Below are 14,786 nucleotides of genomic sequence, written 5' to 3' on the forward strand. Positions count from 1 at the left end.
GTCAATCTCATTACAGACTACTTACTGAATTAGGATTCAAATGGAACGTTGCCACCGAAAGGCCTGTTTCCATCTCCCTCGTCATTCATCATCGGATGGAGATGCGTCCTTCTTCCTTCTTTCATTCTCTTCTTTTTTTTGAGAGGAGGGGCTTGTGCTGACTGAACAACCTGAACCCCTAGACTAGAGGTGTAACTTCATACAGTCCTTTTTTGTTTGAGTCATGCTTGAGTCAGGGAGTGAGGCAATCTGGGGGGACTGGGGTGTGTGTGCTGTTTGTGGAGGGTGCGTGTCTGGGGGGGGGGGGTAAAGTATCCTCTGATGCAATATTCATGGACACGATTTTGGTATTTGGAAATTTCAACCGCCCCTTGGCAGCACAGGGCCAAAGGATGCCTTGTAGTGCATGTGTGTCTGTGTGCATGTGTGTGTGTGTAGTGTAGGTGTATGCGTGCATGCGTGTGTGAGAGTGAGAGTGTGTGGAACACAACACACTCTATCCCCAGCTGTTTACATCTCCCCAGCACGTCGGCGGCTGTTTCCATGGCGACGGGAGTAAAGATAGTCGGGATGTCTCGCAGACCTGGTTCTAAGTGAGGGGCTGATTGCTGGACAGGAGTGAGAGAAAGAAGAAGCCCAGCAGAGGGTCAGGAACAGGGGGAGAGGGAAGACCTCTCATTATTGTCACGTCTGTCATTGTTGATAGCAGGAGCAGTAAGATACATTCCAGAGGTAGATTACAACAAACTGTGGGTCTGGTCTCTGTTTCACGAACAGAAGAATAAGATGCGTTAGCTGGATCTTAGTGGTGAAGGCATTGTGGTCTTAATGTAGTTTTCCTTAAGACGAAATCGGATGATTTCGGAATAATACCTTTGTCTTGGATTGACTGTAAATGAATAATTAGATGTCAACCTGCCGTGACATGTTGAAGAAAAAACCCAACAATCACTTAAAAGATAAATATGTTTATGTGATCTTCTCACATAGCATGTACGTTTACTCTATCCACATTGTTTCAACGTGATATATGTTGTCCTTTTTTACAATTTGACAATATGGTTTTTTAGCATGCACTTCAGAATGCCAACAGATGGCTCCACGAATACAGACTTCAAACTAGAATTGTCCTCACATTTAAAACATACAAAACATGAACCTGGATCAATAAACCTTGACAGTTGTGGAGGATATGGAGAAGCACAGCATTGGACTACCATGACTTGTACAAGTAACCAAGAAATGTACTCTACAAGAGACACAAAAATACATGTTCTGAATTCAAAGGATAAACATCTTTAGAATTACAACTTTGTCATAGAATACATAATGAGTAGTGACCTCATTGTTAGGTCAGAGCAGCAGTGTACTGTTACACAGGTAGGACTGGGGCTAAGGGAAGGAAACTTCACAGCCAATGACTGTTGAACATCTTACTCTTTCGATTGGTAGAGTCACAAATCAATCCTCATTCAGCCAATGAGGGGATGATTCCTTTGCTTTGAATTTCTTTTTATAGACTAACGTGTCCTCATTTTCGGTTACTAAAATCACAGTGTGAATCGGTGCATTCGGATTTTGATTTTTATTGCAAATCTTATCTACTTGTTGGGGATGGTGTTCATAAGTCCAGGGTAACATATCTCAATAGAATAATCGTTATATAGGTCTATAGTTTCGTATTCTAAAATACACACATTTGTAAAACACACACCAGAGCAATGAACCCACTGAAAACTACCAAGGGAAACCAAAGCAGTGATGGCCGTATGGAACATTTATTCAACTTAGCACATTAGTCTCTCTACACTGTATATATGTAATACTTCATATATGAATACACTCCATTTTTAGAACACAAAGTGCCTCAACTGATACGTCTTAAAACATTTATTGCGATGGGAAACACCACGGTAAGTTGAGTGATTAACATGACAGTTCGTGGATCTTCTCTGCCACCTGCCTTGTTACCTGACTCACCATCAAAGGGCAGGTGAGGGGAGGAGCTCCTTGGCCCAGGTGTGCTGTGCTGTGTCCTATTTACAAATACAACATGTCTATACATATACCGTAGCTAGCCTCGCTTTAGGAGTTGTCCTTTTATTGTTCAGATTTTTTTTTACTTTGAATTGTTTCCCCCTCCCCCCTCATGTCAAGAAGTAGTCAGTGTTCGCAGTGGAATCAGAATAGTCACAGAGTTTTTCCAGTACTATAATCCTATGATTCTCAGAACTTTCTTTGTTTTAAGTCTCGGACAGTTCCTCTCAGAGTGATCGTGGACCTGAGGCTGTCAATCAGGCCTCCATCTCCTGGCTGAGTGTTCCATTGGGCCGTGTCCACGATAACGCTTCATTGTCTGAATGGGGGATCCACACCCATAGCGAGTCATAATCCACTGCCGATGATAGCTCTATCCCACCGTCATTCACATATGAAAAGTCTGAACAAAATATAAACAGGTCACATCTCTAAATATCAGAAATGCATCTGCCTCTATAGAATACAGCTGGGTACGCTAACATGCAGACTGACGTTAATTCAAATCTATGTATTTACATTTGCCCCCTTCTCACTTACAGTTAACATAATGTAAACATGGATTGAACTGTACACAGATCTATCACATTCTATGAATGTATAGACTTAATTGTAAACTCTCAAATGCTTAGTATTGCCATAATTGGGGAGCAAGGGGTGATTCAATAATTTATTCCCATACATACAGTCTGGAGAGACTGTTAGCTGAGGCTTGTGTTTAATTTGGAGACAGTTTGTGTTAAAGCGTAAGATGCACATGATGATGAGCCAGTTGCTTAGCAACCTTACTGCTACTGGTATAGACATAAGATTGGGTCTTCAGCCTCGCCTCAGCCTCGCACCTGTTGTTACATTGGCAACAATTTATTTATGGCGTAAAATGTCAATAATGAATCAATCAATTAATAAACAATAATGAATCATATGTTATGAATTTATTTTTGTGTGTGTGTGTAAAGAGGATACCGGTCGATTGTGAGGAAGATTTAGTGACATGGGCAATGCATCAAGGACATTCCTGCTGTCTGTCAGAGAACAGAGGTCTAACACAAAGTATGGTTCTTGGTTAGGGCTTTGTAAAGAGAGAGAGAAAGATAGAGAGAGGGAAGTATGGAGACAGAGAAAGGGAGAGGAGGAGAGCAAACAAAAGATAGAGAAGGAGAGGTAGAGAGAGTGAACGAAAGAGAGAAAACAAGAGAAAGAGAGGTAGAGAGAGAGCGAGAAAGAGAACATTCACGTCAAAGGTCATGAGATCCTCAGGAAATCCAAATGTTTATGGTTTCAATTATTGAATTACCCCTCTTGCTGAACACCAGAAGAACAGATCTAGCACACTGTAGATCTACATTGTGGTCTGAACCTTCATGCCAGTAGGACAACAATTTTACCTTAGCGGAGATGCCTTTATCCCTCCGTCATTAAGACAGAACGCTGTTCTCTGCTTGAGTGAAACCAGTAAAGACAACCTCTTTGCAGTTATCTGTGAGTAAACAATCGGACACACTTCAGCTTGGCAACAAGGCAAAAGTCGACCAAACACAGTTGAAATTAACAGAAGACGAGCGTAACCCACATGCAAAGTGAATAACAAAAATAACAATAATGTTTGTTTTCTTGTGTGTTCAGTTCCGCCAGTGGAGACAAAGCCAAAAGCACGACGCAGACACACAGCAGGTCAGATCCGAGGCACATTCCCAGACCCACAGTTTTGATCTTCGCTTCTTTCCGGTTTTCTGTCTGTCTCTCCCACCACATTGCTTGCAGACGATGACAGGATGGTCCATGCAAGCATGACTAGGCCTAGTGGAAGGTGAGCGTGACAGGGGGGTGGGCGAGGGGGTGTGCGTGCGTGCGTGCGTGAATCAACACAAAGTCCTATACACACATCTCCCATAACTCCCAACCCAAAGAAAATGACAACAAGCAGACACAATAACAGTCATGTGAGATTAAAATGAAGCAACATAATTTTTTCTTTTTTGGAAGCACTTTTTTTCTTCAAAATATAGAAACATAGCAACATATAATTTCCCTGATCCTATAAGTCTCCATAATGAAATGTTGTGACAGCTACCTTTCAGGCAACCGCTAAAAAGTCCCTTATTGCCATTAATATACAATAATATTGAACTCATGGTAATTTCAAAGTGACGTAGGGCAAGCTAAACTAAGGTAGTCAACATCTACAGCATCAATAGTCCATTAGGGGATGGGGATAACATGAGCCACTAACACCAGCCCTGATAGTGTCTGATCAAAGGCGACAGCATTTACAAAGTCTACATGACTGAGCGATGTTGTTACTTATCAATGGCTTGTTGTGGGTGTGGGGGGGTTGGGGCTGGAGGTGGAGGCTGGCCTGAGCCCCGCCGGGGCCTCACAGGATGGAGGGGATGGGGGATCGGGAGCGTCTGAGCGGGCAGGGCGAGCCGTAGGGCGAGGTGACGGGAGACAGCCTCAGAGCGTTAGCGGCCATGCCTGCTATGTTGCTTAAGCTTCGGGATTTCTCATAGCCTTCGGACGGCGAGCGAGCGAGCACCAGGGGGGGAGGCAGGAACGGGGATATGAACACACACAGGCAGGCACACGGTCAACGTTCCCAGTCCAAGCCAACCAAGTGAACCGAGACAAGACAGGAGACAGGAGACAGAGCAACAGCAACATAATGTATGGTGAGTACATGCACAAACACCCCAGGTGATATATAGAGGGTGAGGCCATTTCACTGAATTCGTTGGCAGGTCATAAAACTATTATCTCAAATCCTTATGGAGAGGAAGTAAAGCCAACATGCCTATTTCATACAATGACATCATTACTGTGTGGTTAATTCAACCATGTATTAAGAATAATCCTTGACAAATATGCAATATTCCAATTGCAAATTAGTGGCATTATATACAGTCATGCTAATTTGCTCACATTTGGTATAACAGTCACTGAAAAAACTGCAAAAACAGAGTTATGTAAAAATGGTACATGCAATGTTGAGCTATGCCCTGGACACCACACATCATGCAGTATACAGAATGATAAGTATTTTCCAACAGAAAATCATAGAAATGGTAATGACCGTGATAATGAGTCTTTAGCAGAGAGAGCCAGTGAAATACATTGAAGTCTATTATAATAATCTCATAGCTCCACATTGTTACTGTACCAAACGCAACAAGACCGCCGAGGAAACTTTGACAAGTATCCGCTATCGTCAAACCTCCGAACCAGCCAGCGTTAACACAACGCACCAATTAGTAGCGTAAACACACACGGCGAGAAGAGGACCAGCCACCTTCATAGAAATCCGATCATCCTTCGCGAACAGAGCTCCATTCACTGCACAGAAAGAGAACTCCTTTCCCTTTTAGAGCCGCTTCACAACCAGCCCAGAGGGGGTGGAACAAAGGCTGGGCCTGAATCCGTGCCGACAGGCAGCACGGCTCGAGAAAGCGCCGCATGTTTAATGCATGAACCCTGGCACGGTGCTGTTCACCACCACCCACTGGGCCAGCATAGACTCACGGCCCAGCTGGACGCCCGCCTCCTCACCCTAACAACGGGACTTCAGTAGCGTGGTACTGGGCAGTGCCGGGTGACTACATTCCCCACAATGCACTGCTCTGCGGCGGGGGAAGCCAAAGCCAGTCCCAGGTGGGCTGTTCCCGGGCCCAGCGCTGTGCTGGTACCATGGCAGGGTGCTGCTGGGGGTGCCTGGGGCAGAGTGAGCTGATCCTCTGATTGAGGAGCTGGCAGATTAGTGGTGGTAGTGGTTGTGGTGCTCTTCACCAAGCACCCGAGAGTGGTGCTTGGTGACACATGTGGTCATCTTAAAGACGCCTACCTCGTCCTTCACAGGATTGGAATTCTTATTCAAGTTCTGAGAGTGTGGAACGTAAGTGGATATATTGACCTTGTAATTACTGGTAGACTTGTGTTACTCTGCTACTTCTCCAGTACAGTAGCAAAGAGTAGTGTTTCAGGCCCTACAGCTATTCCGTGAAAAGCAGAAGATTGAGATAGCCTTCTGGAGAGGCAGTTAACTTCTGATGGCAGGCAATTAGCTGAGGTTTAACCGAGTACCATATTACACTGCAGATTAACACAAAATTAACACGCTTCAAGATGGATGAGATAAAATTGAGTAATTAGGACAGCAAAGAAGCTTTAGGCCTAAACGTTCATTAAATGATGTAAAAGCACATTTTTTATCATAAAAATATCATAGCAGGACAATTATTTTAATTAAATAATCAGACGTTCAGTAACAACTCATCCACATTTATATATTCCTCAGTCTATCGCTTTGTGAGTCTGATTTCATGTTTAGTCTTCATTTGATTATTTGGTCTACATTCCAGTACAATAAATGAAAATTAGCATTCCCTTTGGGATTTTTGAATCTTCAAGATATACACATCTAGTCTGATCTGACACTGTATATACTGTACATACCAAATTGAGTTACCTCATGTCTCTATGACACCCCCCCACCCCATCTTGAAATTACACACACACTAACTGAATAATTTATATTTGAAACATCTTATTCCAGTTATATCTAGATTACACAGCTTTGTGTCTGGGAAGAAAGGAATATGCAATGAGTGTTCAATTGAGGTTGTGAGTGCTGTTAGTAATAAGATGCAGGAATCCAATGGGTATAAAAATAACAACATATTATGGTACATTTCATGATAACATCATGGTAACACTTTACAATAGTGCAATTGCAACAAAAACGTCATATGGAGATCTTATGAAACAAGTGGGATGGTTTCCTGCTAAAGCACATGTGTCAGTAAGACATATTATGGGATGGCACCTCAGTACCTGTCTTGCGTATCCCCCCATCGGCAGGGCAGGTGTAGTCACTGGCGGCCAGCAGGAAACAGGTCCCCTCGCTCCTCTGGTCCTGCTCCCGGGTGCTGGAGCGACGCATGGGGACACGCTCCTCTGGGGTCATGGTGAGGTCACTTCCTCCACTGCAGTCTGCTGAGAGCACTGGATGGTGTTGGTGAGGGAGGGAGAGCGACAGAGAGAAAGACAGAGAGAGAAAGAGAGAGATAGAGGCAGAGAGAAAGAGAAAAAGAAAGAGAAAGAGAGAGAGAAGGAGAAAAAGATAGGGAAAGGTGTGGATGGGGGTGAGACAGTGAGGGGTCATGGGATCAGGAGTAACATCAAACAGCCTCCCACATCAAGAGCACGTGCCAAATGCCATGAGGACCACCACACGGAGGGAGCGAGAGGTCAGTGTTCATATAGAGAGGACACAGTTGATGGAATGAGTCGAGCCACGCTTTGTATCATGTTGCAATGAAAGCAGTCGCCCGGGAGAAACACAACAGACTTCTGTGCGAGAGGTGTGTGAGTCACACCTTATGCTGAGAGAACACATTTATCTGGAAGAAATGTATGAGAAGACAAATCGGAATTGAGATAAATCTCCAATGTACGCTACATTACTGTACATTGGTGGCTCATTTAAAAGAAATCTCTATGGATGATTTACAGATTGAATCTTAAATGCCTTATAAAACCATGGCCCGCACTAATGAAATACAAATATTATGTCTTGCAAAATAATTTATTGCAAACAAAAACCTAGAGCATACGCATACCCTGAGGAATTTCTTCTCAAAGAAAGCTGGAACACAGAGGTCGACACTAATTTCCATCAATATCAGACGTGTCAGAGTACGTTACTGACACAACCCTGCAGTGGAGAAACAGCCACCTACTCATCCAAACACAAAAGAACAATCCCTCCTCCGAGGCCAGACTGTCTATCCCGGACTAAAATCTTACACTAAAACAAGATATGCTGTATCTATGTGTAAATATACAGTATATATATATACAGTATTTCACCCCCATCACCCTCATCCCCCAGCTCACAATTCCTTTCGCATGCCTCCCTTATCGCTGTGGCAATTTGACAAAAGCTGTGAGTCGAAAGTGTTCAATCTTTCACGGACGCAGAGGAGAGCTGCAGAGGAGGTGGAGACCGTTCAGAAGGGAAAACCCTTCCTGTTCCCCCGAGGAGAGTCAGGCAAATGGCCTCGATTTTCCACCTGAAATGAGATTTTCTTCTAGATTCCCCCTCTCCGTGTCTTCTCCTCTATACATAAACAACCCATTCCCCACCGGCCTGGGAAGCTCCACATGAATATTTCTCTGCCCTAGCCCACTCGCCCACCTTCCCCCGCCCTCCCCCACCTTCCCCCGCCCGCTCTCCCCCGCCCGCTCTCCCCCGCCTTCCCCCGCCCTCCGCCACCTTCCCCCGCCCTCCCCCGCCTTCCCCCGCCCGCTCTCCCCCGCCCGCTCTCCCCCTCCCGCTCTCCCCCGCCTTCCACCACCCTCCCCCTCCTTCCCCCGCCCTCACCTGAACGATGGCGCTCCAGGACCCTGCTCCCCTTCACGTGGCAGAGGTCGCCCTGCGTGCTGTTGCAGGTGGTGTTCAGGCAGGGGGGGTTCAGGTCGGCCTTGCAGTAGATGGGGGAGCCCCCCTGCACAGCCTGGGGGATGTGCTTCTTCCTCTTCTTGGGGAGCTTCTGCTTGGCCATGGCCAGGGAGTAGTACATCCCAAAGTTATTCACAATGACGGGCACGGGCATGGCTATCGTCAGCACCCCCGCCAGGGCACACAGGGCGCCCACCAGCATGCCCGACCAAGTCTGCGGGTACATGTCTCCGTAGCCCAGCGTCGTCATGGTGACCACCGCCCACCAGAACCCGATGGGGATGTTCTTGAACATGGTGTGGTCGCTGGCGGTGGGGTCGTTGGGGTTGGCGCCGATGCGCTCGGCGTAGTAGATCATGGTGGCGAAGATGAGCACGCCCAGGGCGAGGAAGATGATGAGGAGGAGGAACTCGTTGGTGCTGGCCCGCAGCGTGTGGCCCAGCACGCGGAGACCCACAAAGTGGCGGGTCAGCTTGAAGATGCGCAGGATCCGGACGAACCGGACCACCCTCAGGAAGCCCAGCACGTCTTTAGCAGCCTTGGACGACAGGCCGCTCAGCCCCACCTCCAGGTAGAACGGCAAGATGGCCACAAAGTCGATGATGTTCAGCACGCTCTTGATGAACTCCAGCTTGTCCGGGCTGAAGATGACCCGGACCAGGAACTCGATGGTGAACCAGAGGACGCACACTCCCTCCACGTAGGTGAGCGCGGGGTCCGTCTCGATCTCGAACTGCGGGCCCGGGTCTGGAAGGCTTTCGTTGCGCACGGGGTCCGTCTTGTTGACGATGGTGTTGAACGCCTCGTGGGTCTCCAGGCAGAAGGTGGTGATGGAGACCAGGATGAAGAACAAGGAGGCAAAGGCTACGAACTGGAAGACAGGAGAGAGAGAGAGAGAGAGAGAGAGAGAGAGAGAGAGAGAGAGAGAGCGATAGAGAGAGGAGAGAAGAGATTATTGCCATTAGATACAATGACTGCAGATTGAGGTACAACCTATTAGCAAGCACATTCAATAAACATTGAATGCTATGTCTAGTACTGTATAAAAATACAGAATCAAAAAAATTAATAACAAAGAAGATAGAAAAGTTGAAGGTCGCAAAACGTCACAGATTACGTGTTTGGGCCATGAAACTATGTATCGTTTTGAAGGTCTGCTTTTCAGAGCTGCAAGGAAGACAAAACAAAACCATTCTTTCCAACTTTGACCTCTCAGTAGCAAACAATGCTGCTGGAGCATCATCGACTACTACAGACACATGTTCACCCTGCTGCTGCTGACGAGCGGGAAGCAGAGGTCACCTCTGGAGGGTTTCCTGCACCCCGCCCTCCTCTCCAACTCTCCCTATATGATTGTCTCTCTCTATATTCCTCTCCTCCCTTTTCTTCCTGGCTGGCCCAGGACTTTAGGCATATGGCCGGCCACAGGAAGCACTTCTCCCTCTGGCCTGGGACAGACACATGCTGGGGTAGAGCGGCCAGGACGTAGGCACGCTGGGACCGACTGGCCAAGGTTCTGTGGCCTGTCAGCAGCAAGTGGCACCCCTCTCTCCTCTACTCTCCCCTCCCCTCCTCTCCTCCCCCCTCCTCCCCTCCTCTCCTCCCCCCTCCTCTCCTCCTCTCCTCCTCTCCTCCTCCTCTCCTCCTCTCCTCTCCTTTCTCTCTCTCGCGTCCCCGAGCTACAGTGTCTCCAGAACACGGTTCTCCGGAAGGCCCCAAGGAAAAGTCAGGCAGAGACAGATAAGCAGCCCTCATGGGTCCTATTTGTTAGCCCTCGAGCCTCGTTTACTGGTGGGGGTTGATGGGAAGGAGGAGAGGCTTCTGGGATGGATCTGGGATTACTGTAACTGGGATTGATCATGTTAGTCGACTGACAGTTATTAGAGACTAAAGACCTAAAGACATAAACTGCGGTGACCTTACACACAAACCGTCACTGACATTTAACACCCTAATATCAAGGTGACACACAAATCCTTTTTGGACATATGGAGATTGAGCATGCTGCCACAATCATGCCGAAAGCACAAAGGGATTTGAAGGGGGAAAAAAGTGTGATCCACATTGTGTCAACCGTCTTCTGAGCAAGAAAGAATACTTTGGTAACTTTGGACAATCAGCAGTATAGGTGTGTGTGTCTGTTTTTTGTATTTGCCGAAGGTGCACGATTTATCACTTTCCCTCTCTACACCCTCCATCAATTTCTCTTGCTCCGTTTTACTTCAATACTTAACCTTTCTTTAAGCAGGCATGGTGCAATTAAGACCACAGCAAAGGGTCTGGCGTGACAGGCTCTCTTCCCAGAACCACATCACTCTGTCTTCTGGTTGGATTGCATGACTCACACTGTCTTGCTAAGGGTATTGCTGGCACTATGTGGGTCACCCTCGTTCCTTTGGAAGTGGCACTGTGCTTTCAGAATCTCAGCATGCTCCATGATCCATGTATTATACATGGGTTCCTACACTGTTTTATACATATTACTTTAACAGTACAGTCTTTGCTTTTTATTCATAATTATTTTTGTACCAAAAGGTTTCCGTCAAACTACTCATCCATGATTTGTTTTCATTTGACTGAATCAGTGAACTGGCAACTCAATCATGAATAAGTATTAAACCCCACACATATTCAAGACAACAGCTGTGTATGACGGTGGTGATTCGATTCTAAATGTTAAAGTGATACGCAGGACAACAGCTCAGATGTTACCGGAAGTTTGATGATCAAATCACCAAATCATCATCTGTTCACAGGAGTTCGTTTTTTATTGTTCCTTTTTTCTACTTCCTAGTTGTGAATCAACTGTTATTTCAACTCCATTCATTACAACAAAACAATTATTGCCAAGATAGATTGTGTTTGTTCAGTTTGCCCTTGTGCAGAGCATACCCAGCAAACAAAAACAGACAGTGTAGTAATGAACATTAAACGTGGCCACATGTGACAACACATTCTAAATGCTGTATCTTCAGAGAAGAACAACTGCTGCTTAATGCTGGGGTATAATGTTGTGTCACATACACATGTGACAGGATGACAGGATGTGCGTCATCTCCACTCTCTCATTAGTCCCCCCTATGGCCTGTAACGACCAAATGATGTCACTGGACAGAGACAGGATGACATGCCCTCGCACGCGTGCACACGCACACACACACACAGACACACACAGGAAGAGGCTAAGAGAGAGGAAGACAAGAAGAGAAGAACAGATGAAAAGAAGAGAAGAAGAGAAAATGTGCGCATGTTTTCCCTGCTCCCTCCCTGCTTTCCTGTATTTATAACAAGGCCGTAGCCAGGGAGCCAACAAATTCATTTTTTTAATTATAATTTCGGACAGCGTGTGTGGTTGCCTGTCGTAGCGTAGCACATTTATATTTGTATATCAATATATTGGGGGGGGACATTTTGAGGAGGCCCACATCCCTCAAGGGGCAAATACTCGGCACGCGTACAGTTTAACCTTCTATCACCACGGCCGGTGAAACAAGGCTCCTTCTCTCTTCCTCTCCCTCTACGGGGAGCTGCTCCAATAAGCCGGCCTATCAGCCAACACAAACAGCCGACGGGAAGCAATTCGCAGACAAGACCCGATGCCCGGGTCTTTCTTTAGAAGACAAATCGCATCACTTTGTCAGGGCGCCGCACCCTGGAGCTGTGTGTGGACGCGCGGAGACATGAGGACGGCAGACAACACGGTTCAATCGTGCCGCCACCCCCCCCCCCCCCCCCCCCGACAGATTAGCCTCACCAGTCTGACTGGAAGCAGGACAGTCAGACAGGCACACTGACACTGGAGCTGGGCCAGTGGGATACGATGAACTGTAACTGATACAATGATGGCTTCCACCAAGAAGAGGAGGGCAGAGAATTCAGGCTGGGAGGATGATGAGAGGGGTACTGAGGTGAGGAACGCTTCGAGAGAACAGAAGGAAATTGTCAAATCGTTGCCGTGTTGGGACACCCTGGCAAGACATCCACGGGAAAAAATCCCACCCGGATCAGGCAACCACGCCTTCGCAATCCTCTTCGTAAACAGCCCGTCAGATCCGGCCAATCAGAAAGCCTGTTACTGGCGCCTCCTCTGGACCTCCACCATCTGTTTTGACGCCATGGATGTGGAGCTTCGCAGCCCGGCTCCGTAAGGAGCAGCCGAACACCACATGACTGAAAACAGCCATAGTGTCTTGGCTCTGTGCCCGCCCCCCCCCCCCCCCCCCCTCCCCTCCCACGCCCCCCTCTGCCATCACCACCCCCATAAAGCGTGTGTGACATCACCACATAGAGGGGGACCCCGAAGGTTTCGACATAAATACGTTTTTTTGGATGACCCCCCTCACCACCATCACCAACAACTCACCTCCCATCCTTCACCCCATCCCCGAAGCTTCCTTTCCCATCCTCCACCCCCATCCACCCACTGGCTTATTTGTGATTTGCAGTTTGGGCTAGTTGGAACAGCTACGGCAGAGCAAGCCAGTCTTTTCCGCATGGATGCACCCTTATAATGCGCTCTCACTTCAGGAAGACTGGAGGCAGTGGATATACCCGCGCAGGGATGCACAAACACACTCCATCAGGGCTGCAAACACACACAGACCAGCTTCAGTATCACCCCCCCCCCCCCCCCCCCCACACACACACACACACACACAGAGGCTCCAGCTGGGAACAGGGACCCCAGGCAGACCCCCGTCTGCAGCTCCTGTCTGCTCCTGCCTTCTGCTCCTGTCTCTTCAAAGACCTCCCCCCGCCCCTCTGACATCATAGTGCTGACATCACAGCGGTGTCATACTGGGGAATAAGCAGCAGGACCCTAATGACAGGGGGAAGACCATGCAGCCACAGTCATACACGTGTACACATGACAGGCAGGGATCACAAATCCAGAGACATCATCTCCCTGCAAATAGCATCTGTAATTGGCCCTATTTCCAGCTGTCTTGTTTCCTATCTGTTCTGAAATTAGACAACAAACCAAAAGGAGCGCACTCTACTCCGATTGGTTGATTACTTGGTTTTCACAACCAACATCATCAAATACATAACTTGCCAAACAACCCGATTTCTCTCTCAGCCACATTTTATAGGGGACCAACCCCAGGATAAAAGACACTCATATAAAGTAAATGGCCAGTAGCACCGTGGAAATGATGATCACACAGAGATACTGAGGATTATCTGGGAGAAACGAGGCGACAGGACAAGTAATAGATTGTCCCATGTTACAATGAAGTCCCCAAACAAAGACTCCTTTTATCACACCACAGCCTCCACTTCTCCCCTCATCCACTGCCGCCATGGTAACGGCGCCTTTCTTTTTTTTTGACAGCTCGAGATGGTGAAACGTTGATGTGGAGAGAGAGAAAGAGAGAGGGATAGAGGGATGGAGGGAAAGAGAGAGAGAGAGAGAGAGAGAGAGAGAGAGGGAGGGAGGGAGGGAGGGAGGGAGGGAGGGAGGGAGGGAGGGAGGGAGGGAGGGAGGGAGGGAGGGAGGGAGGGAGGGAGGGAGGGAGGGAGGAATAGCAGGAGGTGGAGAAGACGAAAGTCTTCTTTTGTTATTTGGCAGAGAAAGGAAAAGGGATTTCCCCCGTTCTGTCTCTCTCTATCTCTTTCTCTCTCTGTCTCTCTGTCTCTGTCTATTTCTGTCTCTTTTTTTCTCTTCTCCAACACAAATGAAAGAGGGATTTCTTGTGTTGAAATATGACAAAACAAGAAGCAATAATGACTGGGTGGTCACTTTACTGGATTGCTGATTGGCCCTTTATTTGAAAGAAAATTGCAGGCTTAGGTTAAAATGGACCAGATGCACATTTGATTGATGAAAATTTAGAAGATTGTATTCAGATAATCACTGAGGAATAAATTAGAGATAACAGATCTTTCTAAGAGAGAGGAAGGTTCGTTCATCCTTCGTCATTCAATTTCCCTCTGTCTTTTCCCCTCTCTTCTTCCACGGTTTTCCCTGTGCCCTCTCTCCATCTCTCTCTCCATGCACTCTCTCATGCTCATTATACATCTTGCCATGACATGACAGCCCTTCTCGCTTGGGGAACCCTTTCAAACCCACAGCTTTTGGCAACCCACCAGATGACGGGCTAAAAATAGCATATCCCAAAATTTCAGGCGTTCTCATTTGAATAATTCATTGTCACTTTAGCTAGTGAAGTAGATGTGGAGGGGGGGAGGCACAGACAGTTTAATCCACGCTAGGCACACCGCTGCCGGTCTACACGGCATCTGAAGGTCTACCAGAAGGAGAGGTAAAAGACAGTCATGTCCCTCCGCC

At 47.3% G+C, this 14,786-nt stretch overlaps 1 protein-coding gene across 2 annotated transcripts in view; it reads right to left on the reverse strand.

The window, feature by feature from the left end:
- Nucleotides 1-952: 952 nt before the first annotated feature.
- kcnc2 (potassium voltage-gated channel, Shaw-related subfamily, member 2) overlaps nucleotides 953-14,786 on the reverse strand; it is a 39,016-nt gene continuing 25,182 nt past the window's right edge. Inside the window, exons 2-5 of one of the 2 annotated variants that reach the window (XM_067254422.1) lie at nucleotides 8,417-9,365; nucleotides 6,865-7,035; nucleotides 3,426-3,517; nucleotides 953-2,440 (exon numbers count right to left, since the gene is read on the reverse strand). In XM_067254422.1, the coding sequence (XP_067110523.1) occupies nucleotides 3,456-3,517; nucleotides 6,865-7,035; nucleotides 8,417-9,365 (1,182 nt within the window). In that variant the 3' untranslated portion in view covers nucleotides 953-2,440; nucleotides 3,426-3,455. Of the gene's footprint in view, nucleotides 2,441-3,425; nucleotides 3,518-4,356; nucleotides 4,552-6,864; nucleotides 7,036-8,416; nucleotides 9,366-14,786 lie in introns of those variants that run through there. The other variant, XM_067254423.1, reaches the window with a different exon arrangement.

This window comes from Osmerus mordax, chromosome 17 (genome assembly GCF_038355195.1).
Source record: "Osmerus mordax isolate fOsmMor3 chromosome 17, fOsmMor3.pri, whole genome shotgun sequence".
Classification (NCBI taxonomy): Eukaryota; Metazoa; Chordata; class Actinopteri; order Osmeriformes; family Osmeridae; genus Osmerus; species Osmerus mordax.